Source organism: Prionailurus bengalensis, chromosome C2, assembly GCF_016509475.1.
Source record: "Prionailurus bengalensis isolate Pbe53 chromosome C2, Fcat_Pben_1.1_paternal_pri, whole genome shotgun sequence".
Lineage (NCBI taxonomy): Eukaryota > Metazoa > Chordata > Mammalia > Carnivora > Felidae > Prionailurus > Prionailurus bengalensis.
The window spans coordinates 65,586,031-65,611,783 of NC_057350.1; the positions used below are offsets into that span (position 1 = coordinate 65,586,031).

Genomic DNA, 25,753 nt, shown 5'->3' on the forward strand with positions numbered 1-25,753 from the left:
TGCCTGAATTTCTCTAGTCTTGTTTGTTCCAGATCTCTTGCCCCTTATTAACCTTTGGACCACCTACAGTGTATCACTCTCCCCCTAAATGTAGCATATGTAAGTTATAGAAACTGAAACTAGCCATGACCCTGGACAGATCTGCATGTACCAGCATGACCATGAGCAGTCAGGAAAAATAGATGGGCCTTTAAAGGCACAAAAGCACAATTAAGGATCAAATAGTAAAACCAGAGCAAATCAAAACAAAAACAAAAGCCCTGAGTAGTGTGTGTTCCAGGAAAGCCCAGACCCAGGAGAAATCCAGAGAAGAGCTGAGCTGAGCCCTGTCAAGGTGCTTCCATTTGTCAGAATCACACATTCCAAAAGTAGCAGAAATCTACTGCCTGAAAACTTCCTGTTACTTCCGGCCTCAGCAAGGCAAGCTCGGGCAGCATCAGGCCCAGCCCATGTGAGATGCTTCCTCCCAATCACAGACCACCCTTCCCTAGTGGAGGTTCACAGAATTGGTGCTGGGTAGAAAAGCACCTCAGGCTGGAGCAGCCTGCAGAGTGGGCCGGCTCAGCACAAGAAAGACAAGGAGGAGGAAGGAGGAGCAGTGGGCACTTTGGTGAGTAGACTGATCTCACTGTGCAGGGAAGCCAACTGCACCCTCAACGGTTGGGTTGCTTTCCTGGGAGGTGAGCTGGGGTCCAAAAGAGAGCAGAGGAGAAGATAATGTCCTCATGAATAGATCTGTCATTTTTTGTTATTTAGAATATTGTAGCGATTTTGTTCTCTTTTACTTTAAATGGTACAAATTGCTTTCTTAAACCATTTGATATTGTCCAGTTCTCAGAAAGGGATTAAAATTCTTCTGGGAGTATTATTCACCCATCCTGATCTCAACCTCAAATTTTCCCAATAGAAAGACCAAGAAAAATCCAAGAATCCTGGGAAAACCTGTATCTCCTGATTAGAATTTCAGACAGACCCCGGTTTGTGGACCCCAATTTCCTTGTGAAGTCTGAGAAGCAAAAATAAAATTTAAGGAAACGGATCATGTTCTTTCTTAATAATGTAGTAGAAAGAAAGTTCCCTGTTTGTCTCATCAGAAATCATTTGGTCCTGCCTACTCATAATGGGATTTGTGGGGCTATTTACTCATGTTTCTTCCCTGCAGACAGTTCTGTTTAATAAATGTGTCCGTTGAAATAAGTCAACAAATTAGCTCTATCTACACAACGTTACTTTTACATAATTTATTTTTACTCTTCACCAATTAGTTGATCTACAGGATCCACAGGTCCTAACTATATTTTTCATTCTAACAACATTTCTACACATAAAATGAATTAAGTTTCAAATAATGTTAATATTATTTTATATATTAATATATAAAATTATAGTTTATATAATATAAGTGGGGTTTAAAACCCCACTTACAAGTAGCCTCAAAGACTTTTAATACATTTTGAATATCATTAATTTTAATGTCTTTTTATTTTTTTATTTTTTAAAAAATGTTTATTTATTTCTGAGACAGAGACAGAGCATGAGTGGGGGAGGGGCAGAGAGAGAGGGAGACACAGAATCCGAAGCAGGCTCCAGACTCTGAGCTGTCAGCACAGAGCCCGACACAGGGCTCGAACTCACAAACTGTGAGATCATGACCTGAGCCAAAGTCGGTTGCTCAACCGACTGAGCCACCCAGGCGCCCTTTAATGTCTTTTTAAAATTAAAGATAATGTTGATTGTTTCTTACCTGAATAGAGTTGCTTAAGCACAAGAAGAAAGAACTTAGATTATATATATATATATATATATATATATATACATATATATATATATTTTATATATATTTATATAGTTTTCAAACCTTGTAAAGAAATGGTTTTCCTTTTGATTAGCCCTTCTTGATGAGAAGAAAATTTTCTTATTTTGCTTTCTGCTACAATAGGCTTAAAAACCAACTCACCCATTTTTTTGTTTTTAAACTACCTGGAAAGAATCATAGACTTGTAAATCCCTAGGGGAATTTATACACCATTTAGTCAAGAAAAACAAATGAAATCTCAGAACTTCTTTTTGACCTCTCCTGCCTACATCTCACCCAGAACAAACACTGATCAGCCCATGCAGGCTGCACACACCCCTGATGTTCCCTAACTGGGGCAAAGACCAAATTCATGAAGAGTCGCCCTAACCTCACCTCCCCCAAGGAGTCTCCATAGCATTCCTGCCTTGGGGCTGGGCATCCGGCTGGCATTACCCACACCTGAGGTCCTCACGTGGCTGAGAATGCCTGAGCCATTGTTTCTATCCTATTCCTGACTTCAGGTGGGTCAAGGGCTCTGAAGTCACCACGGCAAGCATCAGGAGTCTAGAGCAGTGCTGTCCAATAGAATCCTCTGTGATGATGGAAATGTTCTATACAATAGCCACTAACTACATGTGGCTATTGAACACTTAAAATGTGGCTAGTGCAACCAAATAATTGAACTTTTAATTTTTATTTAATTGAATGAATTTGAATGAAAATAGCTACATCCAACTACTAGTTGCCATAGTAGAGCAGGTTTAGAGCTTTAAAACAAGAAAAACCAGTGGATGCTGTGAGCCATGGGTGTCAGAGCCATAGGCACAAGCACTGCTTTTCATCATTGCCAGCGACTCATCCTACCCTAAATTTAAGCAGACTAGCAATTGTCCTGATCTAAAATCCCCACACCCACCTTTATTCTCCCCTGTAAGTCATAAAACTGTCTACTCTTGTTCTGGGTTTCAAGGTCAGGGCTAAGGTAACAGCACAGTGTGTTTCTTATTTCTTCCTCTCCTATTTCTCTGGTTTTTTTTTTTTTTTTTTCCTTTGTTAATCCAAATTTCCCTAGCATGAGCTAGAGTTTGAGGTGTGGTTTGCGTGTTTTCTGGTCCAACAAACTTGGGTGAGGAAAAGAGATAATGAACTTGAAGAAATGATCTCATGCTTGGTGGGAGAGTCTTATTTCTTTTTCTTTTACTTTGAAAATGGTTTATTTAGTGAGCAATAGTTTTTAGACCTATTCAATGTGTCTGGAAACATCAACACTATGGATATGAGTAATTTTTATAAGAAAACAAACTGAATGAGGGCACAAGAAAAAAAAAAAAGAAAACTCCAGCCTTTTAAAATGTTTGCACTTCTCCAGAGCAAAGGAGCTCCTGGGATGTTGAGCAATTTGCGTAAATCATCATGGTGCCAGGCCACTGGGCAGTTTTCCACAGGGTGGGGCTCACAGAGGCTATTCTTGAACATGGAAAACACTTTGAGGTGAGCTGCATACTTTCAGTCAGGGGTGATATTATTTCTAAAGTGGACAGTCACAGGAGGCCTGGGTCGCTCAGTTGCTTAAGCAAATGACTTGGGTGAGCCCTCATGACGTGAGGGTCATGATCTTGCAGTCTGTGAGTTTGAGCCCCATGTTGGGCTCTGTGCCGACAGCTCAGAGCCTGGAACCTGCTTCAGATTCTGTGTCTCCCTCTCCACCCCTCCCTGACTCGTGCTATCTCTCTCTCTCTCTGTCTCAAAACTAAATAAATATTTTTTTAAAATGTTTAAATAGGGGCGCATGGGTGGCTCAGTCGGTTAAATGTCCGACTTCGGCTCAGGTCATGATCTCATGGTTCATGAGTTTGAGCCCCGCATTGGGCTCTGTGAGGACAGCTCAGAGCTTGGAGCCTACTTCGGATTCTGTGTCTGCCTCTATCTCTGCCCTCCCCTGCTCGTGCTCTGTCTCTCTCTCCCTCTCTCTCTCAGAAATAAGCATTAAAAAAATAATTCAAAAAATTAAATAGTCACTACTTGGCTCTCTGCCCTCTATCAATCCAACTTTTTAAAACTCAGCTCACACCATTTGCTTATTTTTTATCCCTGCTAGGTTTAAAAACAAACCTAATACCTATCTATGAGGGAAGAGCTGCTTTGGAATAACACAAGAAAGTTTCTATAGACCCCATAATTGACATAGCTGATACATACATACTGGGGGCTGAAATGGTAGGTAGGAGGGGAAGACACATCATATTTTCAGGACCCGGTCTCTATCCACAGAAGACGGATCCAAGCCCCCAGATCATGAGTTACATTAGCCCACTGAGGCTTTACTCTCCTTGGGTCTCTCTCTCTCTCTCATGTGTCTTCCCCCTCTGTTTGAAAATATACAGAAGAGATCTGATAAAATCATTCACAATGAGGCATTGACATTGAAGCCTCATGAGCCTCACTGTCCCTCTTTTACATGGATGTGCATTCTAATCAGGAGCAAAGGAGTGACTCTCTTGTGGGATTTCGGAAATTAGGGTAATTAGTGAGAAGAGTTTGAATGGAGGGCAATGGTAGAAGGCTCTCTCCCTGCTAGCTTTGTTTATGTGCCTCCCTTTATGGCTTAACCTTTAAGGGAAAAGAGTGGGTTCAAGGGCAGGGAATTGGAGGTTTCTCTCAACTTTAAAGAAACATAAAGGGAAGGGCACCTGGGTGGCTCAATCGGTTAAGAGCCAGACTTCAGCTCAGGTCATGATCTCACAGTTAGTGGATTCCAACCCTGCGTCAGGCTCTGTGCTGACAGCTCAGAGCCTGGAGCCTGCTTCGGATTCTGTGTCTCCCTCTCTCTCTGCCCCTCCCCTGCTTGTGTGCACGCTCTCTCTCTCTCTCTCTCTCAAAAAATAGATAAAGAAAGAAAGAAAGAAAAGAAAAAAAAAACATAAAGGGAGGTGGTGTCTACCTACCTTAGAAAGAAGAATGATTAGTGGCAAGCTCAATAAAAGGCTATTAAGAGTCAGAAGACCTGGACTTGAATCTTGACTCTGCAAACAACACATGCATGATCTTGAACAAGTCACTTCCCCTCCGGGAGCCTTGGTTTCCTCATTTGCACAATGAGAGACCTGACTACAAAGCCTCTATGTCTTCAGCCACATAAAGAGATATTTGTTTTAAGGAAATGGCTTATGGGGTTGTAGGGGCTGGCAAGCCTGAAATCTGTAGAGCCGCCGAAAATTCAGGAAAGAAGTTGATGTTGCAGTCTTGAGTCTGAAATCTGCAGACAATTTTGAGGCAGAATTCCTTCTTCCTCAGGAAACCTGTCTTTGCCCTTAAGGACCTCAACTGATGGGAAGAGGCCCACCCATGTTGTGGAGGATAATCTGTTTTACTCAAAGTCTATTGATTTAAATGTTAATCATGTCTGTAAAAATATCTTCACAGCAGTATATAGACTGGTATTTGACCCTACAACTGGGCACCATATCCTAATCAGGTTGACACATAAAATTAACCATTACAGGGCATTTATCACAATGCTTCTTCATCAGGCAGGCAGAAACAAAACTCAAGAAGTTATTAACTTGAGACACATCTACCACCAGGCCCTAGAGAACACCACAGTTTATGTTCTTTATGTAGAGAGGTGCCTATCTGTCTCACCTTTTTGTTCTTTCTCCATGCCTGTCCTTTCTGGAAAGGGCAATCAATTCTTTTTTTTTTTTTTTTTTTTTTTTTTAGTAGCCATTGGTGTGAAAATTTGTCAAGGTTTTTCTTTCTTTTTTTTTTAACTTAAATAAGTTCATAAGTCTGTCCCTGTGCACAGGCATTCAGAGCCTTTAAAGAACTCTGAAAGATTAGCCAGGCCTGATCGTTTCCTTTCATAGAAATCATGTTGCCTTTCCTCCAAGTGTGCTAGGAACCCCTTCTGGGACATTCCTCTAGCTGTCTATTATGGAAGTCCCCTGTTTTCCAAGAACGTTTCCTGGAAGTTTTCCACTCAGTGCAGTCTCTTTGACACAGAGACTGTGTAATGTCATGGAGTCATTTCGACCGGGTTTCCCAACTTCACTCTTGAGTGTCTCCTAGTTTCCTGGGTAGCTGCCTTCCAGCTCAGTACTTTTCCTACATCTTTCTTTTCTGACAGTTCTAGAAGAGTGGTTTGCAGCCACACTGGGGCTTGCCATGTGGCTTGGAAATTCCGAGCTGATGAGGAGAAGCTCTCCACTCTTGTTTCAGCCAGATTTTGATCTGGTTGTATATATTAGCATTCCATATTAAAATCCCATTTTCTTGGAAAGGGAATGTGGCTCTGTGTTTTAAAACACAATGGAATGGCTAGTTTTAGGTACTTTCACCATTCAAGTCTGTTAGCGTGGTCTACCTGCTTCAAGAAACTGAGGCAAAAGTGAGGAGAAGATTAGTACTGGTTGAGTAACTAATATTGTGTTAGATTTCACACATATTCTCACTGAATTTTCACACAAACCCTTTGAGTGAGTTATTACGATACCCATTTAGAGATGAAGCTCAACAAGATTAAGAAACTGCCCAACCTGGGGTGCCTGGGTGAGTCAAAGGGCTAACCGTTTGACTCTTAGTTTCCGTTCGGGTCATGATCTCACAGCTCGTGAGTTTCAGCCCTGTGTTTGGCTCTGCACTAATGGTGCTTGGGATTCTTTCCCTCTCCCTCTTTCTCTGTTCCTCCCCTGCTTGTGCTCTCTCTCATGCTCTCTCTCAAAATAAATAAGAAAAGAAAAGGAAAGATAAGAAAAGAAAAGGAAACAAGAAAAAAGAAACCGCCCAAGCTCACAAAACTGCTAAGTAGCAGAGTCAAAGCCCATGTTCTCCCCACTTCATTGTACTCTCTAACCTACTGTGCAATAGAGGTCTATGCAAACAATTCACTCATATATTTATTTGTCCATTCATTCATTCATTCATTCATTCAAATATACATTTCTAAATTTTACTTTGTCTGCCTTTTGTCTATCAAAATAATTTATTGACTGCCTACTATGGGTCAAGCACTGTGCCACCTTGGACCTAGAAAGACAAATGAAACAGGGTCCCAGTGCCTTCTCCTGCTTTGGAGACTCTTACAATAAAGTTCAGGAAACCATTTGTACATTGATAACAGGAGGAAAGAATGCACAAGGGGAGCAGAACAGAGTCCTCCCTAAGTAAATTCTGTATCAGGAAAAACGCAGCCTGGGCACAGAGGAGAATCTTGAGTGTCAGCTCTGCGCCGCCTCAGTCTGGAGCAGAGGCCCTGGAGCTAGCCAAAGCCAGGGCAATGTAGCCCAGTGTCCGGTGTTAACTGTTCAGGAATGCTGATGGAATGCAGAGAGGGTCCCTCCCACGTGGACGTGCTGCTTGGTACCTGACTCTGGCCACACCCCAAGCACAACTGGGAAACTTGTTTCTTGTCCCAAAGAGATTATTTCCCCCCATGAATCCTTCCATTAAAAATAAAAAGCACACATGGGTAAGGACTATAGGTCCTTACGGCAGACTGAGCCCTAGTCAGGGGACAGAGGGAAGGAAGAAGGGGCTGCCTCACCTCAACCTGGAAGACCTTGGCTGTGGGACTAGTCACCTTCAAACCTCCGGGCTAGGCTCCAGGTGTTACAGTGCCACTGGTCCATGGAGCAAGACCATAGCCCAATATCCTGCCCTTCCTAAATATGCCCCTGGTTATTAATCATAATTTCTTATGTTTGTAAACAGACTTAGTATTTGCCAACCACTTCTGCATCTTTTATGTCAGTGATCACAACAACCCCACCAAACACATTGTGTTTTACCCATCTTATAAATGAGGAAGTAGACACTGAGTGGCATTGCCCAGGGATACACCGTAAGGATGGGCAAGACTGGGGGTTGGAACTTCAGCATTCTGACACCAAGTCCAGTGTGCTCACAGCTAGACCACAGCCACTAGGCTACACCGTGAGCCACCAGAAGCCTCCACTTGGTTCCCTAATTGCCATCTCTCTTGACATTTGCGGCTATCTGATGGATACAACAATGTTTTAGATCTTCGAGACACCAACCTAGTCCAAAATACAAATGACCAAGGAGAGGCTATGAAATGTTGACTGTCATATTAACCTGCACATTTGCACCTTTTCTTTCCAAGAATTTTGGTCCCAAGGGGTGGGTGAGAGAACTGCAGGTTTGGGATACATCTCAACAAAATCTCTGGAAAAACATGTGGGTGCAGCGCTGGGTTTGGGGAAAATGTACAAATATTAGTGCAACGTCGAGGAGCTAAGGAGACAAGAACCTAGAAAAGTGAGTGAAGACTGATTCTGACCTTTGCAAAGACAGGCTCATCTGAGCAGGATGATGGACCTGTTCTCTCTGCTTAAGGGTTGCCAAGGAAGCGAGCCAGGCATTGCTTTTTATACTGAAAGTATTAACTACATGACAGGACTTTATAAACTGCAGTGTTATGTAGATGATCCGAAACCAAGCAGACCTGGGTTTGAATCTGAGCTTTTGCATTTTCTAGCAATGTGGTGTTGGGCAAAGTAAGTAATCTCTCAAGCCTCCCTTTCTTCATCTGCAAAATGACAAGAAAACAGATTCTCCCCCTGGATCCTCCAGGAAGGCAGCTCTACTGACACCTTGATTGTAACCCAGTGAGACTTATTTCACACTTTTTTTAAAAGTTTATTTATTTTATTTTTGAGAGAGAGAGGGAGAATATCCCAAGTAGGCTCCATGCTCAGCACAGAGCTCCACTGGGGGGTGGGTGGGAGAGCCTTAAACCCATAAACTGGGAGATCATGACCTGAGCCGAAACCAAGAGTTGATGGCTCAACCCACTGAGCCACCCAAGTGCCCCTCATTTTCATACTTCTGACCTCCACATCAGATGTTACATTTGTGTTGTTTTAAGCCAGGAAGTTTGTGGTAACTTGTTACAGCAGCCATAAGGAACTAGTACAGACTTTAGTAAAAAAAAAAAAAAAAAAATACCCATCTCGTGGTGTGCCTGGGTGTCTCCGTCAGTTAAGCATCAGAATCTTGGTATTGGCTCAGGTCATAATCTCACAATCGTGAGATCAAGCTCTGCATCAGGCTCTGAGCCAAGCATGGAACCTGCTTGGGATTCTCTCTCTCCCTCTCTCTGTGCTCCTCCCACACTCCTGCTCTATCTCTCTCAAAAATAAGTAAACAAACTTTAAAAAAAATACCCATCTCTTGGATCTGTTGAGAGGAAATGCACATAAAGTACCTAACGTGCTGAGAACATTGTAAGTGCTCATTAAATGGCAGCTTTCATCATCATTTTGTTATTTTGGAAGACGAGAGTGACTTTCTAAGTTATTATGTGTCACTGATCCCAGAGGCCTGAAGAAGAGAATTCACAGGGGAAAAGGAGAAAAATCTAGTGGTCAGCAACTTCAGAATGTTTTACCATCACTATATCCCTGCCTTCCATAAATACAGTCAGGCTGCCTCTCTGGCATTTCCTTCCATATGCCTGTCTAGGTTTCTTCTGTTAATTCTTCTTTTTGCTCATACTAACCCCTCATCTGCCCACTCTTTGTCTTCTCCCACTCTTGTCTGCACTTTTCCACCCTGACTCTGATGGACAATTCTCCTCTACTCATTTGTCCCTTCCTCCTTTATAAAACTCGGTGTGGCAGGTTCCTCTTTGGAAAAGTTCGTTATGGGGCTTCATGAGTCACCGGGCCAAATCCCTTGTTCAGAGTATCTTCAGTTCCTTTCTGCACCAATAAAGTCCCTCTTCGGTAGCCTCATACTCTCTTCCTTTTATCCATAGTCCTATTTCCCCCTTTATTTGACTGCATAGAGTCATTTTTGCTTTGAACCCATGTTGCTGTCATCACACTTTACATTCCTTGAAAGAACGAATTGCTGCTAACCAACTAGTCAACACAAACAGGCTGCTGCTACCCAGCAAATGGGTGCATAATCTGTACTGGTTGAAATGGTGCTGCACTTGGCCTCCAGACTTTTGCCCTTTACTCTCTATACTTGTGTTGTTTGAACTTCTGCCTTCCACTGTCTATTTATTCATGTCTCTAGATGGTAACTTAACTTGTCAGGAGCAATGTCTGTGCATACCAGTAATGAACTTTACAATGTGACTGGTCTGGTTACATGAGTAAAGATCTCCCTTGGCAGACTGTGTATTAACTCCTTCAGGGCACTCGGGCTCCACTCAGTCTAATGTTTAACAATTACTGGAACAATTGCGGGAAAGAATGAATGCCATTTCTAAGCAGAAACTACACATAAAGATCTTGTAACAATGGCCCGGTTCTATTCATTCAGCAAACATTGATAGAGTACCCACTATGCACCCAGCTCTGGGCCAGAAACACTCATGAATTTTAATTCCTTTCAATTCCCACAGCTACCCAGGTGAACCAGGAAGGGAAAAATGGAGAAGCTCAGATTCTTTGGAAGGCTGCTAACACTTACATTAGAGTAGTAACAAAGGAAGTCAAATCTTAGCAAAGTCTGAGAAGGCTTGCCTCCCACTGATCCCCTGTACAAACTGGGACTTCAGCCAAACTGACTCACTTGCCACCTCACCGCCACCTTGCTCTTCTAGGTCTCTGGTCCCTGACATTTCCTTTCCCTGGAATTTCAGCCGCACACCCCCACTTCCTCCCACACCACACTGTATATCTCTAGTCTACTTACCAAAACCACACATACTCTGCAAGGCTTACGTCTTCCCTACTCGGAACTCCCATAGCACTTAGGGTCTTCCTAGATGTAATAAAATTATTTAGGAACCTGTCTTAGCTTCCCGACGAGAGCACAAAATCCTGGAAAACAGCAATCTTCCTATCTTTTATACCTCAAAACTCAAGTCATATCATTTAATACATTTTGGTTTAAAGCATGAATACAGGAAGTGATTAATTTAATTAACAACACAAGAGATCTGGACGGCTTTTCTGGAGGTATTTTAAGTACAAAAGCTAAAGTAATTGACCCAAACACTTACCCTCATGTTCCTTCCAGAAAATCCTGAGGGAGGGAGAGGCCCACTTCTTTTTAGTGCCATTCAAAGCACTAAATCTTGTAAATAATTTCTAGGAGCCAGTGTGGGTTGAGGGGATGCACTTGGGCTCCAGAGTCACACAGACCATGGTCTCCAGCCTACCTCTTCCATTGCATGACCCCAGGGAACTTAATTACCTAAATTAAAGCTTTAGTTTCTTCATCTGCAAAATGAGCCTCCTCACCTTTTTTCTTTTCTACCTAATTGGGCTATGAGACTTAGATGTGTGCATGTGAAGTACCTAGTAGAGCGACACATGGCAGGAACTATATGTCAGCCCCTCTTCTCCCACTGCCCCCCCTCGTGCAACAGGGAACTTTTCATTATTTTTCACAGATTTTTAAAAAATGTTTGTTTCTTTATTTTGAGAGAGAGAGAGACCACATGAGCAGGGGAGGAGGAGAGGGAGAGAGAGAATCCCAAGCAGGTTCCTCCCACTATCAGTGCAGAGCCCAGTGCAGGGTTCAAAATCACAAACAGTGAGATCATGACCTGAACCTAGATCGAGTCAGCTTCTTAACCAACTGAGCCCCCTAGGTGCCCCCAGGGAGCTTTTTAAATTGCCAACTATTTTTGAAGGTAACAAAATATTCTGATAATAATTATTTTTAACAGCTGCCTGTAGCCCATATGGGCACCAGCTGCCAACTTCAGCCATGGGTTTTCCTTTGGGGTTTCAGTTTGCCATGACCAAGGATAGGAAGAGCCATGCTGGGGCACCTGGGAGTGCTTCAGCCCTGCCCAGTCCTCAGCACCCCATGTCTGCCCTTGTTAACATGCAGGACCTCAGTGCATCACTCAGAAGTGCACAGTCTGTATATTCTCCACCTTAAAGAACAACTGAAAGTTACTGATCAGACTCTGGCAAGCTTTACTTTTTTTTCCTTCTTTATAAAATTACAGTAAAAAAAAAAATGCAATGATTCCTGAGCTTAGTAATCCAATTCCCTCCCTTGCTAAATGATTGCCTGACTTCAGTTTGGATGCTTTGGAACACGAGAAGGTGATGCAGGTGATAGTGTGATGGAGTCATGTTATGAAACCTGGAGCAACATTTGTCACCTGGTCCTACTCAGCTGGAATGTTCTTGTGTCCTCAGCTTGGGGGAAATCCTGAAGATGGCCAAAGATGACTCCACTGCTCGTTGCTTCCAGGGCCTGCTGATTTTTGGAAATGTGATTGTTGGTGTAAGTAATGAGTATTTTTCAGGAAATTCTGTTCTTTCTGTAATCACAATTTTTGGATTAATCGAAAGTGGGAGTGTAAAGGAAAACCATGATATCCTTACTGGCTTCCTATCTTTTTTCTTCCTAATTTTAGGAAATGTGTTAGCAAAATAGGCTAGCTAGAATTTAATTATATAAATAGTCGTATGTAACTATGTGATATGTCAAAAAAAATGGATATTTCCCTCCCAACTTAAATGTTTTTTTTTTTATTTTTAAATGTATATCCAAGTTAGTTAATATGTAGTGCAACAATGATTTCAGGATAGATTCCTTAATGCCCCCTACCCATTTAGCCCATGCCCCCTCCCAAACCCCTCCCTCCCAACTTTAAAACACAAGAATCCGAAAGAAGCCATGTCAACCGTGGTCGTGTGCAAACATTGCCACCACACACACACTTCGGTGTTTCTTTCCTATTTCGCCTTGATTTGATTTGCATGGAACAGTGCTGTTAAGGCTGCTGGGGACAGATGTTTGCATTTACTTGTCCTTATCACACAGAGCCCAGTACCAGGATGGGAGAGTGGCTCAGAGGTCAGGCTGTGTGGGCTCAGTGTGCTGACAGAGCGCTTGAGAGTCAGGATCTCTGGGTCTTGGCCCAGCCCTGCCTCCGACTCCATGACTCCGGACAAGTTATCAGCTTTCAAGGACAAGGTCCCTCATCAATAAAATGCAGAGGGTGGGAAAGATAACCACCAAGGTCACTTCCAGCGCTAATGCTCAGTGCCAGACAAAGAGTAGTCTAAATGTTATAATCCAGGAATTGAGACGAAGGACCATGGGAGTAGGGGGGTGAGGTTCTGTTCATACAAGATGTTGTTTGAGTGGCTCATGCCCCACAGACTTTAGATGGTCTGAAATTGCCTGGGTCTTTCCCCCAAATAGCAGTAAGACAGAGTGACAGGTGGGAGGAGGCATACATCCTAGTAATAGGATGGAAGGAGCAGTTTGATTTTCTGGCGATGAGTCTCAGTTCATTGCTTTGAGCCTATGCAGAGATGGAGTTAGACTCTCTTACTAACCCCTCCCCACACTTTTGCATCCCTTTTCCAACGCTGTTGCACTACCAGCCTGACAGAATGCCCTCTGCCCCCAGATGTGCGGCATCGCCCTGACTGCAGAGTGCATCTTCTTTGTATCCGACCAGCATAGCCTCTACCCGCTGCTCGAAGCCACTGACAATGATGACATCTATGGGGCAGCCTGGATTGGCATGTTTGTTGGCATCTGCCTCTTCTGCCTGTCCGTTCTAGGCATTGTAGGCATCATGAAGTCCAACAGGAAAATTCTTCTGGCGGTGAGACCTTAAAACTCTACGGTTGCCTCCTGGGCCAATTTCGATGGATTATTTTCTTCTTCCCTGAGCATAGTGATTTGGCTCTTAGTGGGCTAAGTGGGAGCAGAGAGAGACAGGTAAGGGGAGAGGAGGAGGAAACACTCTCCCTGCAGCGAAGCTTGACCATTTTGGGGGCAAAGATGCCCTCCACTATTGCAAGTCCAGAAGATTCCAGTACAGAGAACCCAAAGGAGAGAAACCTGATGGTGACCCTGTTGAGTATTTTCCAGCTTCTCCAACCAGCTGCAGCCAGTGGGTTCAGCCAGGAGCTACATAGGCCAAAGCAGAGAAAGAGTGAGAATTTGATAATTAGAGTTTTTCTCTTGACAACAAGTAGTTTAAAGTATTATTTTAATATTAATCAGTGATATTTTAGGGTATAAAATACAAAATATGCATGAATTTTTAAGAGAAAGCATGAGCTTTTTCAGACATTTTTGAGCCCAAGGCTGATGATTTTGTATAATGACCTGCATTTCCTACATTATACATTCACTCTGCTTTTCAGGGCCCCTAGGAAACCTTGATGCACAGCACTAGAGAGTTCGGCTTCAGCTCCATCTGCCTGTGGAGGCTCTAACACTGTGCACCCACAGAGAAGCTTCTGCCCCAAGCCACAGACAGTCATGCCTTCCCTTTGTAGATGGAAGCAAATTTGCAACCAGCTGAGCTAAGAACACTTGGTATTGGGTCTAGACCTCTATTCTCTGCCCCCATGCTCAGGTCAAGGTTTCTCACACTGTGATGGGGTCCCACCCCCACTCCCCACCCTAAAATATCTCTCCTACCCAAATGCTGAAGGACCTGAGTTACATCTTTATGGAACAAGCCCAGCAACTTAAAGTGCTTGTCGGTTTACTTTTCCTGTGATCTAAACATTGTCCTGGCACCCAGGGAATGCAGAACTTTTACATTCTCTGATTCCTTTAGTGTGAGTTAAGTTCCAGGGCAAAAGCACCCACTTTTTTGGGTGGGGACAACAATGCAGGGAAAGGGAGAGGAGGGGCAGGTGTCCTCAGAGACCAGCTTCACCTGCATCCTGGTCTCACTTTGGGCCCTCCATGTATTCCTGACACAGCCAGAAGGAAACATTGTTCACCGTGCCCTGCAGAGAAAAGGAGCAGTGCCCCTTCCAAGGGGCTGACAGAGAAAACACCTGAACCCTGGGCCTCCTGTCTGGAGTGTCTCTAAGGGGTTTCTGAGCCTCTCCAAGAGTCATCAAGCTCTTTTTTTTCTTTCAGAGATTTTACTCTTAAGTAATTTCTACACCCAACGTGGGGCTCAAACTCACAACCCCGAGATCAAGAGTCACATGCTCTATGGACTGAGCCAGCCAGGCACCCATAACACGAAGCTCTGACAAAGAACAAGGCAGCAAATGTTCTGAGGCCTCCGAAGGTGCTCCTGCTCCGGCCAGAGCCTTTATCCAAGCTGAGTAATTAGGGCAGCAGAGGGTCCTGCTCAGAGAGCTGCCCAGCTGCCCCTGCCCAGGGAGAGAGGACCGTTTTCCTTGCCCTCCCCCACGGACACTGCAGCAGGGGACCAACAGTGAATGTGCAAGGCTGAGGAAAGCAAAGACAGACCCTCACAAATAGTTCCCATCCCTGATTCAGAGGCAACTTGCTGTTCAGATATTTTCCAGTCACAAACAGGGGCTGCATGGTGGGGAGGCATCACGTGAACACGTGCATGCACGCATGTGAGTGTGGACACACACACATGAGAGCAACACCACACAGCAAGGTCTGTTCCACTCGCCTGGCCCATAACTGGAAGGGTGGGGCTTGAGAGAAGAATGCCGGTGAAGAGCTGTGTACCTGGAGGCTGCCTGCTCCTCTCAGGACGCTTGTCAGGAGGGACAATGGATATTAAACACGATCCGGTCATCTTTTTCTGACCTTTGTAATTCTAAATTTCCAGTAAACCGTAAAGAAAATTTATCTTAATGAGGGGATTTTTGAAGCTGTACATAGTGTCCGATCCACCAAAACTCTTTTGCCAGCCATTGAACACACACACGCACGCACACCCCAGTTCATTCTCTTGTATTTGTTTTTCTCAGTTAAAGTAGAAATATAGGATATACTGGACTGAGAAAGCTCTGTATTCAATAGCCATTTGTTGTCTGGGGATAAGGAGAGAATTGAGCTGATTAGCACCTAGCACCTAGCACCCAGACTTGCTCCAAGCAGCTGATCAATGAAGGTTTGTTGAATAATTTCATTATTGATTAGGTGGTTACACTTTGATGAATATGCTGAAAGAATATAACAATTTTTTTAAATTCTCTCTTTGGAGATACATGTAATTCTTTTTTTTAATTTGTTTCCCTTCCAGTATTTCATTCTGATGTTTATAGTATATGGCTTTGAAGTGGCATCTTGTATCACAGCAGCAACACAACGAGACTTTGTGAGTACAATCACAAAAAGCACAGAGCAAAAATGATCACATGAATCACTGTTATCATCATAACAATATAAGAGCTGACATGTATTAAGCCCTTACACTGTACCAGGCACTCCAATATGTGCATTAATATTAAATACATAACTACTTGGGGCACCTGGGTGGCAAAGCATCCGACTTTGCCTCAAGGTCATGATCTCACGGTGTGTGAGTTCGAGCCCCGCGTCAGGCTCTGTGCTGACAGCTCGGAGCCTGGAGCCTGCTTTGGATTCTGTGTCTCCCTCTCTCTCTGCCCCTCCCCGGCTCTCACTCTGTCTCAAAAATAAACATTAAAAAAAATTAAATATATAACTACTTAATCCTCATAAGAACTCTATGAAGTAGGTATTATCACTGTGGTCATTTTATAGATTTAAAAAAAAAATGAGACTTAAAAAGGTGAAGTAACTTGTCCAAGGTTACACAACTGGTAAGGGAAGGAGAAGAATCCTGAGTCCAGGCAGAGCGACTCCAGGACCCAAGCTTGTACTGTTGTGCTCTTCCCCACACTGCAGTAGCCTCTAGCCCTCCAACAGGATGGGCAATAATCCACAGCATCTAAGACTTCCTCTCAATTCAGCATCCCTCATTCTCTCCTTTTCTCCATTTCCCAGTTCAAGCCACCCTATGATGCCTGCCCCCTGCCCTAGTCTCACTGGGATTTCTTTGAGGATGGTAGACTTTAAATTCCCCCTCATAAGGACTTCAGACATGCAGAGCAACCTCCCACATGCACCACCCTTCTTGGTGCCTCTGAGCACAGTTTTACTCCAGCAGTTATACTCCAGAAGATAACGTTCAGTGCCCCCAGCAACAGGCAGAGCAAATCATTTTGCTTCCTTGGGGATGAGTGTGCTAACTCTTCTTCTTGTGTTGCCTCCTCCTACCATAGTTCACGCCCAACCTCTTCCTGAAGCAGATGCTGGAGAGGTACCAAAATAATAGCCCTCCAAACAATGACGACCAATGGAAAAACAATGGAGTCACCAAGACCTGGGACAGACTCATGCTCCAGGTAATGCCTGCAGTCTTGGGGAGACTCCGGTATCCAGGTGTGAAGATGTGGTTGGAAGTGAAGTCAAAGTGTGGGGACCACAGTCTCTAGGCCGTTTCCTTCAAAAAGAGACTGGACATAGGCAAATTCATTTATTCCTCTCATCTATGCCTCTTGTGTGCACATCACTCAGTGGGACCCCAAGATCTCTATTTTATTCTCAATCGATGATGTTGATTAACTTCCATTTAGGGATAATGACATTGTTAAGAAATCTAGAGGCACATGCTGCCTCTTAGAACTCAGGCATCACTTACATTAAAAGAAAAAGTTTGCTTCCTCCACACCACAGTGAACTCAAGTGGCAATCATTCCCTATTTTGCTTATTTAGTACCTATGGGCTAGTCCTCCTAAGGACCATGGGGTATGAATTGATTTGAATGCCCACTTTTCTCTAACTGGCCATCATACCTTATATGCAAGTTTACCTTAAATATCATCAAAAATCCAAGTCTTTCAGAATATCCATAATCACCCCTACTGCCTTTGTAAACTTTTATCCCTACATAAACCCGAATCTGACCCAACTCTCACACTGCCCCCTCTCTCCACTCCCCTCTACCTGCTCACAGTACGTCATCAGCAAACTCCCATATAGCCTCTGTGCCTTCTTTAATGTCTCTTTACCCTCTATCTTCTATCATTTCCTTCATTTATCTGAATATTCCTATTCCAATAATTCTTTTTACCCCATTAGAACCTCCAATTCATTGGCCACTTTTTTTACTTTCTATCACTCTTCTGACCATAGGTCACGTACTTTTCCCACTCTTTTAACAAGAACTAAGCCCTTTGAATGGAAATGGGAATGCCCACATATTTTGAAAAACCTTCTTACCAACTTTTAAAACCACAGTCTAAAATAATCCTGGCTCAAACTTAACCATTCTTCCCCCAAAAGTCTCAGGTCAAAATGCAGGATACTTATTTCCCTTGGTGAGAGATTTTCCATAATCCAGTAGCAAAATAGGACATGCTTTAAAGACAGCTGATTTATCATCAAGTTTGTTGCGAAGTATTTATTCTAAACGTTGAGAGGGGCCTGTAGTTTTAAGTTCCTCCCCTTGAAACATTTGAACAGAATTTAGAAAAAGGAAGGGAAATGATGTGAAGTATGTTTCATCCCTTAACCTCAACTCTATCCAGGTTGTGAGGACATTAGCTATGTGTTCACTGATCTTCGTTTCCTATGTAGAGACATAGCTGTGTGCCACCAGGTTTTGGTTATTTTTTTCTCCCATTATTAAAGTCATACATAATTACTTTAGAAAATGTTAAAAATATAGAAATGTAAATAAGAATTATTCCTAATTTCTTCACCACTAGAAGTTTTAATTTTCTGATTTTTGACTTGCTCATATGTCGTGAGAATAATTATAGCTCTCTCACACTGCTGTATCAAGATATTCATATTAATAATAATTAACATTTAGCAAGGGTTTACTATGGACCAGGCATTATACAAAACAGATTAGGTGCATTAACTAATCCTCACTGAAACTCTGAGGACCATGGGCTGTGTTAAGGAAACTAGGCCATGTTTTACAGTTAAGGAAAATGAGGCATAGGGAGTTGAACTCATCAAAGGCCATGGAGCTCATCAATAGCTAGTAAAGTAACAAATGTTGAAGTATTTTCCAACCTCTAAAACATAAGTTATTAATACCCTCAGCTCTTGTTTGGGGAATTTTATTTTTTTCTTAATTTTTTTTAACATGTATTTATTTTTTTTGAGATAGAGAGAGACAGAGCATGAACGGGGGAGGGTCAGAGAGAAAGGGAGAGACACAGAATCCGAAACAGGCTCCAGGCTCTGAGCTATTGGCACAGAGCCCGACGCGGGGTTCGAACTCACAGACCATGAGATTGTGACCTGAGCTGAAGTCAGATGCTCAACCGACTGAGCCACCCAGGCGCCCCTGTTTGGGGAATTTTAGTAAACGCAAGATATGGTATACTTTCTGTATCTTCTTTCTCCATAAAATCTCAGTTGCTACATTGGTGGCTCTAGCAAGGACCATGAAAGAGAATTTTGTATCTCTCTTCCACTGACAGGACAATTGCTGTGGTGTAAATGGTCCATCAGACTGGCAGAAATATACGTCTGCCTTCCGGACTGAGAATAATGATGCCGACTATCCCTGGCCTCGTCAGTGCTGTGTGATGGACAGTCTTAAAAAACCTCTCAACCTGGAGGCCTGCAAGCTAGGAGTGCCTGGTTACTACCACAAGCAGGTGAGTCCTTGCCACCCCAGACCAGCCAGGTTTCCTGCTCTTCATGAGGGAAATACTGCTTAACTGTAGGTAATAGTCCTCATAAAGAATTCCGCATCCTTTTTCCTAAACCTTTTGTCAACTATATCCTTCTCTGGTAGTAAAATATGGATGCTAAGATTAGCAGGGTGATCTGGGAAAATCTACATATTAAAAGAATTGACAGAACATGAGAATTGCAATAACAAAGTCCAACTTTTTTAAATGCAAACTATTTGCACAATGTATAGAATTGGTGTTTCAATTTTTTTTAACGTTTATTTTTGAGAGAGAGAGAAAGAGAGAGTGAGAGAGAGCATGAGCAGAGGAGGGACAAGAGAGAGGGAGACACAGAATCTGAATCAGGCTCCCAGCTCTGAGCTGTTAGCACAGAGCCCAAGGCAGGGCTCAAACCCATGAACCAAGAGATCATGACCTGAGCCGAAGTCAAATGCTTATCAACTGAGCCACCTACGCACCCCTAGAACTGGTATTTCAAAAACTATTTACATTAAGCAAAGATTTGCTCTATTTTTGCAAAATGTAAATTGGAAGGGATGTATAAAGAGAGAATGCTTTGCTAATTTCCAAAGCAATGGCAATTGCTGATGGTAAATGCAGTAATTATATAACCACATTCCTTATTCAGTGATAATATAGGATAATACTTTTCTTCATGTTTATTTTTTTATTTTGAGAGAGAGAGAGAAAGCTAGCATGTGAGTGGGGGAGGGGAAGAGAGAGAGAGAGAGAGAGAGAGAGAGAGAGAGAGAGAGAGAAAGAGAATCCCAAGCAGGCTCCACCCTGTCAGCTTGAAGCCCAACATGGGGCTCAATCTCATGAACCATGAGATCATGACCTAAGCCAAAATCAAGAGTCAGTGGCTTAACCAACTAAGCCACCTAGGTTCCCCTAGGATAGTCTTAATAAAATATTTGATTGGTGATTTGGTTACAGATGGTTTTTGAGTGTTTCCAGCCTGATGAGAATGATATAATGATCCTGAAAACTAACATTTATTGAGTACTTACTAAAGCCAGACACTGTTCTAAGTACCATATGTATATTAACTCGTTTAAAGGTCAAAGGTAGGGGGCACCTGGGTGGCTCAGTTCATTGAGCGTCTGACTTTGGCTCAGGTCGTGATGTTGCAGCCTGCTTCGGATTCTGTGTTTCCCCCTCTCTCTCTCTCTGCCCCTCCCCTGCTCACTCTCGCACATGCACACTCTCTCTCTGTCTCTCAAAAAGAAATAAAAACGTTAAAAAAAAGTAGGCACAGGGGGGCCTGGGTGGCGCAGTCGGTTAACCGTCCGACTTCAGCCAGGTCACGATCTCGCAGTCCGGGAGTTCGAGCCCCGCGTCAGGCTCTGGGCTCATGGCTCAGAGCCTGGAGCCTGTTTCCGATTCTGTGTCTCCCTCTCTCTCTGCCCCTCCCCCATTCATGCTCTGTCTCTCTCTGTCCCAAAAATAAATAAACGTTGAAAAAAAAAATTAAAAAAAAAAGTAGGCACCATTATGATTCTTACTTTAGGGATGAGGAACTAAGATGTAGAGATATAAGAAGTACCTAGCCCAAGGTCACTCAGCTAGTAAATGGTTGAATCAGGATTAATACCCCAGCAGTCTGGTTCCAGAGCCTAGCCTGTAAGCCAAGAAAGAATTTGGAAATATTCCCAAATAGCCCAACGCGAATCCTTGTATCATTGTAGCCAGCCTCTGAAAGGTTTATACTGCTTTGCGAGTTACCATTTTGAGGAAAGTTGGTTGTGTGCCAGTTTGTTAAATAATTTGAGAAATGTCAGACTCCTTAGTCTGGCAGTAAATAATGCAACGTGCACGTTCAGAATGAAGGACACTGTACAGCTGATCATCATCCCACATCTGGAAGGGTGCCTGGACTGGGATTGGATGCATTAATCCAGAAAAGGACATGGGGGTGATGTAGATTATTTTGCAGAATCCTTCAAAGCAACCCTTATTTAGCTTTTCAGCAGCATTGTTTTAGTGTCATTTTAATCAAGTACATTCAGACTGCTCTAAAAATTCAATTTATTCCTTATAATCACAATATGCAATATAATTATCACTCTCAGGAGTAATAAAATGCTTTCCATATTTCAACCTTGGCACTGACCCTCACAAACATATCTTGATTGGACTGTAATTACATAGAAATTATATCATCTCTGTGAGAGAGACAGAAAGGGGTATTTGCCCTCAGATAATCAGTTTATCTCCCTAGGACATGTGACTTTCTAGTAGGGAGGGACCTTCACTCGAGTTTTGACAACCCTTCTCACATTCTCCCTTTCGGTTCCTTGGCCTCACCTATCCTTAACATTTCCATCTCCTTACCCACCCACCAGCTACACCACAGCTACAAACTCATCATCACGCAACCCTACCCTCCTGCCAAATTCCTGGACCTGAAATTCTTCTCTCTGTCCCCGTCTCTAACTTCCTTCTGTCTCTAACTCCTTGTGCTCCTACTTTCTCAATCTCACTCATTCTTCACTCTCGACATAGTTCTTATCTTCTAATCCTTTCCACTTCTCCCCCTCCTGGTCCTCCAGATTCCCACACACCACAATTCTTTCCATGTTATAAGTCCTGCTAATTCTCTTATAGCAATCCCTTTCCACAAAGCAAAATATGCCACCCAGTACTTCCTACACTGTACTTCTGTCATTGCAGTTGACATATCATAAGTATTTTTTCACAAGGCTCCTTTTTTCTGAGTCCCCTTGAGGACCATGCATTACTCCATTCTGTGTCTCCAGTACCCCACAGGCTGCCTGGCACAATGCAGGCATTGGGGAATGTTTGGTGGGTGGGTGGTTGAAGAGATAAATGACTCTTTTTCATATCCATATTGTGGCTTTTCAAAATCTGCATAAATGAAGGCTAACAAAATTAGGGATGTCATCATAAGTGTGGTGATAATAGAAATCAACCAGGGTGCCTGGGGGGCTCAGTCGGTTCAGTGTCTGATTCTTGATCTCAGCTCAGGTCATGATCTCGCAGTTCGTGAGTTTGAACCCCATGTTGCACTCTGCGATGATGGCACAGAGCCTGCTTGGGATTCTCTTTCTGCCCTTCTTCTCTCTCCCTCTCTCTCTCTTTCTTCCCTCTCTCTCTCTCTCTCTCTCTCAAAATAAACTTAAAAAAATAAATAAATAAACCAGAATTTCATATAGCATGTAAGATGCTGGTATATGTATTCTTACTCATGCTCCAACTGCCCTAGAAATGTTACGTGCTATCTAATCACTATACCTCAAGAACATTATCACAGAACTAAGGAAGACCAAAGTAAGCACCACTACAATGATAAAAAGGCATCATGAAAAGGCACTAAATAAGAAGAGATGAAAAACCTGGGGCTTTTGTCTGTGAGTTCCATGAGAACAATACCCATGTCTGTCTTGTCACTGCTGAATGTCCAGCCCAGTGCCTGGCACCTGACATAAGTGGGCTTTTGTACATGTTAGGACAAATGACCCCCCTCCCAGGATTGTCAGGAGGATCAATGAGTAATGGATACAGGAGTGTTTGTGAACTATTGTGTCACGAATGATACTGTCATAATCATCTCTTCGTATCATGTTCCATTCATTCTATCAATGTTTATTGGGTGCCTATTTTGTGCCAGGCACTTGTGCTGGGTTCTAGAGATTCAACAATGAGCACAATAAGATCCCTGCCCTCCAGAGCTTGCACTGTGGTATGGGAGGCACCAAACAAGTTACCAAGTAAATACATGATACATTCCAGGTAGTGATAAATGCCATAGACAGAAATAAAGCAGGGTAGGTATATAAGGAACGATAGGGTTTTTTTTCTCTATGGTGGTCAGGAAAGGCTTTGTTGAGATAGTATCTGCATAGAGTTCTGAATTAAGTGAGGAAATGAGACCCTGACTTAAAGAAGATTGGGGAAGAGAGTTCTAAGGAAAAGAAGCAGCAAGTGCAAAGGCTCTGAAGTGGGAGCATTCTTAGCTTTTTTAATTTTTTTTAGTTTATTCATTTTGGAAAGAGAGAGCGAGCACAAACAGTGGAGTGGCAGAGAGAGAAGGAGAGACACAGAATCTGAAGCAGGCTCCAGGCTCTGAGGTGTCAGCACAGAGCCCGATGCAGGGCTCAAACCCATAACTGTGAGATCATGACGTGAGGTGAAGTCAGAGGCTTAACCTACTGAGCCACCCAGGCACCCCTGTTAGCTTTGTAGAGGAACACCAAAGACATCAGCATGGCAAGGCCAGAATGAGTGGAGGAGTAGAAGGCAAAGATGATCTAGAATTTGTAGGGCTTGAATCTGCAGGGAAGGATCCCCCTTAGGAAAAAAAAAAACTAAAAATACGCATACAAAATTAGGTGCAGGGCCTTGAAATGGTCTTGCAAGTAAGCAGCCCTGGAGCTTAAGCTCAATACCTTTGCAGGGAAACAGCTTCTGGTAGAGGAAGCTGGGGTCATAGAGGCAGAGCCGCATCAGAGAGTATCCCGCAGGCCATTGCGAAGACTCAGAATTTCATTTTAAGGGTGGTGGAGAGCCATTTCTTTTGAGCAGGGTTTTGAAGTTATCTGATTTATGTTTTATAAGCATCCCTCTGGCACTATATAAAGGCATCCTACTGGATGCCAACAGTAGGCTCAGGCCTCAGGGAGACCAATTAAGAGGCCATTGTAGTAATTCTGGTGTGAGACCACAGTGGACCAAAGTGGTAGCAGGAGTTAGTAAGTGTTTGAATTTGAGATATAGTTTTTAAAGTTTATGTATTATGTATTTTGAGAGGGGGGAAACCAGTGGGGGAGGGGCAGAGAGAGAGGAAGAGAGAGAGAGAGAGAGAGAGAGAGAGAGAGAGAATCCCAAGCAGACTCCATGCTTCCAGTGCAAAGCCCAACACGGGGCTCACACCCACAAATCGTGAGATCATGACCCGAGGCAAAGAGTCAGACACTTAACTGACTGAGCCACCCAGGTGTCCCTGACATATATTTTAAAAGTAGACCCAGGCTGGCTCAGTTGGAAGAGTATGCCACTCTTGATCTCAGGGTTGTAGGTTTGAGTCCCATGTTGGGTGTAGAGATTGCTTAAAAATAAAATCTTAAAAAAAATAAAATAAAATAAAGTAGACCCAAAAGGTTTTGCCTGCGTATTTGATGTTGGATAAGAGAAGAACAGTTAAAGATAATTCAATTTTTTTACTTGAGCATGTAGTTGAATGGAGACATCTGTAATATAGAGAAGAGTAAATGGAGAAAATAGAGGTGCTTAGCAAAGGCAGGGTGCGTAAGTGGGTTAACAAGGAGCAGGGTCCGAAAAGATGGAACCTTAAACGGTCACCTATAGCCACTGGGCAGGGCCTAAACTTCAAGGTCAGCCTTTGGAGAACATTTCCCTCTGGACATGAAAGTCCACGGAATCATCTTCTCCCAGGGCTTTAGCATGGGTCACTCAGAGGTCATCCCTAGCCCCATGTGTGTGTATTACTCCAACTTCACATGGTGCCTGGAACAGAGTGTGCCAAATATACAAACTTTCTGGATTATGGCATGCATGAATGAATGATTTCATTAATAAAAAATGAATCATTTGCACGCACACATGGCTTTTCAAGCCCTCACTAGAATCCAATTAAAGATATGTTGAAACATAGTGTCAAATGAAAGCATGAAACAGGACTTCTTTCAATGGTTAAAAAAAAAAAACTCTGATTTTCATAGATTAGAAGCAGTTTTCTTTAAGAATAAACAGGGGTGCCAGGGTGGCTCAGTCGGTTAAGCGTCCGACTTTGGCTCAGGTCAGGATCTCACAGTCCGTGAATACGAGCCCTGCGTCAGGCTCTGTGCTGACAGCTCAGAGCCTGGAACCTGCTTAAGATTCTGTGTCTCCCTCTCTCTCTGCCCCTCCCCTGCTCATGCTCTGTCTCTCTCTGTCTCAAAAATAAATGAAAACATTAAAAAAAAAAAAAAGAATAAATAATCATGGGCACCTGGGTGGCTTAGTTGGGCATCTGACTCTTGGTCATCATGACATCTGGTCATGATCTTGTGGTTTCAGGAGTTCGAGCCCTGTGTTGGGCTCTGTGCTGGCAGTGCAGAACTGCTTGGGATTCTCTCTCTCCTCTCTCTGTCTTTCTCTGCCCATCCCACGCTTGTGCACACACACTCTCTCTCTCTCTCTCTGAAAAAAAAAAAAACTTCAAAAAAAAGAAAAAAGAATAAGCAAATCAAAAAGTAATTGTCCCCTCAAAACAACTCACCAATTTAGGAGAGAAAAATACTCAAATTTTATTAAGAATACTTTATATTGTACTTAATACTACAGTTTTTTAAAAAAAGAATACTTGACAGTGTCCGCATATTCAATAAAAAAAAAAAAATGTCAGACTAAAATAGCAGCACCTTTGTTAGACTGAGTGATAAAGACACAAAATAATGTGATGTAGAGTAGCTGTTGAACAGAATTATTTCTATCCCCTTGGCAGAGCCCTGTTAATACCTGGATGTCCACAGGGATGTGGAAATAGCCTGGTTATGTTAAATTAGACTTTGGAAGAGTATTGATACAAATAGATATCTGCTTTTCCCTCATCTCTTA

The 25,753-nt window shown here is 43.0% G+C and overlaps 1 protein-coding gene across 2 annotated transcripts in view; it reads left to right on the top strand.

Annotated features, from left to right (window-relative positions):
• Positions 1-481: 481 nt before the first annotated feature.
• Positions 482-25,753, top strand: part of UPK1B (uroplakin 1B) — a 41,624-nt gene continuing 16,352 nt past the window's right edge. For both annotated transcript variants that reach the window (XM_043594237.1, XM_043594236.1), the window contains exons 1-6: positions 482-610; positions 11,932-12,019; positions 13,158-13,358; positions 15,735-15,809; positions 16,738-16,860; positions 18,956-19,135. In XM_043594237.1, the coding sequence (XP_043450172.1) occupies positions 11,951-12,019; positions 13,158-13,358; positions 15,735-15,809; positions 16,738-16,860; positions 18,956-19,135 (648 nt within the window). In that variant the 5' untranslated portion in view covers positions 482-610; positions 11,932-11,950. The remainder of the gene's footprint in view (positions 611-11,931; positions 12,020-13,157; positions 13,359-15,734; positions 15,810-16,737; positions 16,861-18,955; positions 19,136-25,753) is intronic.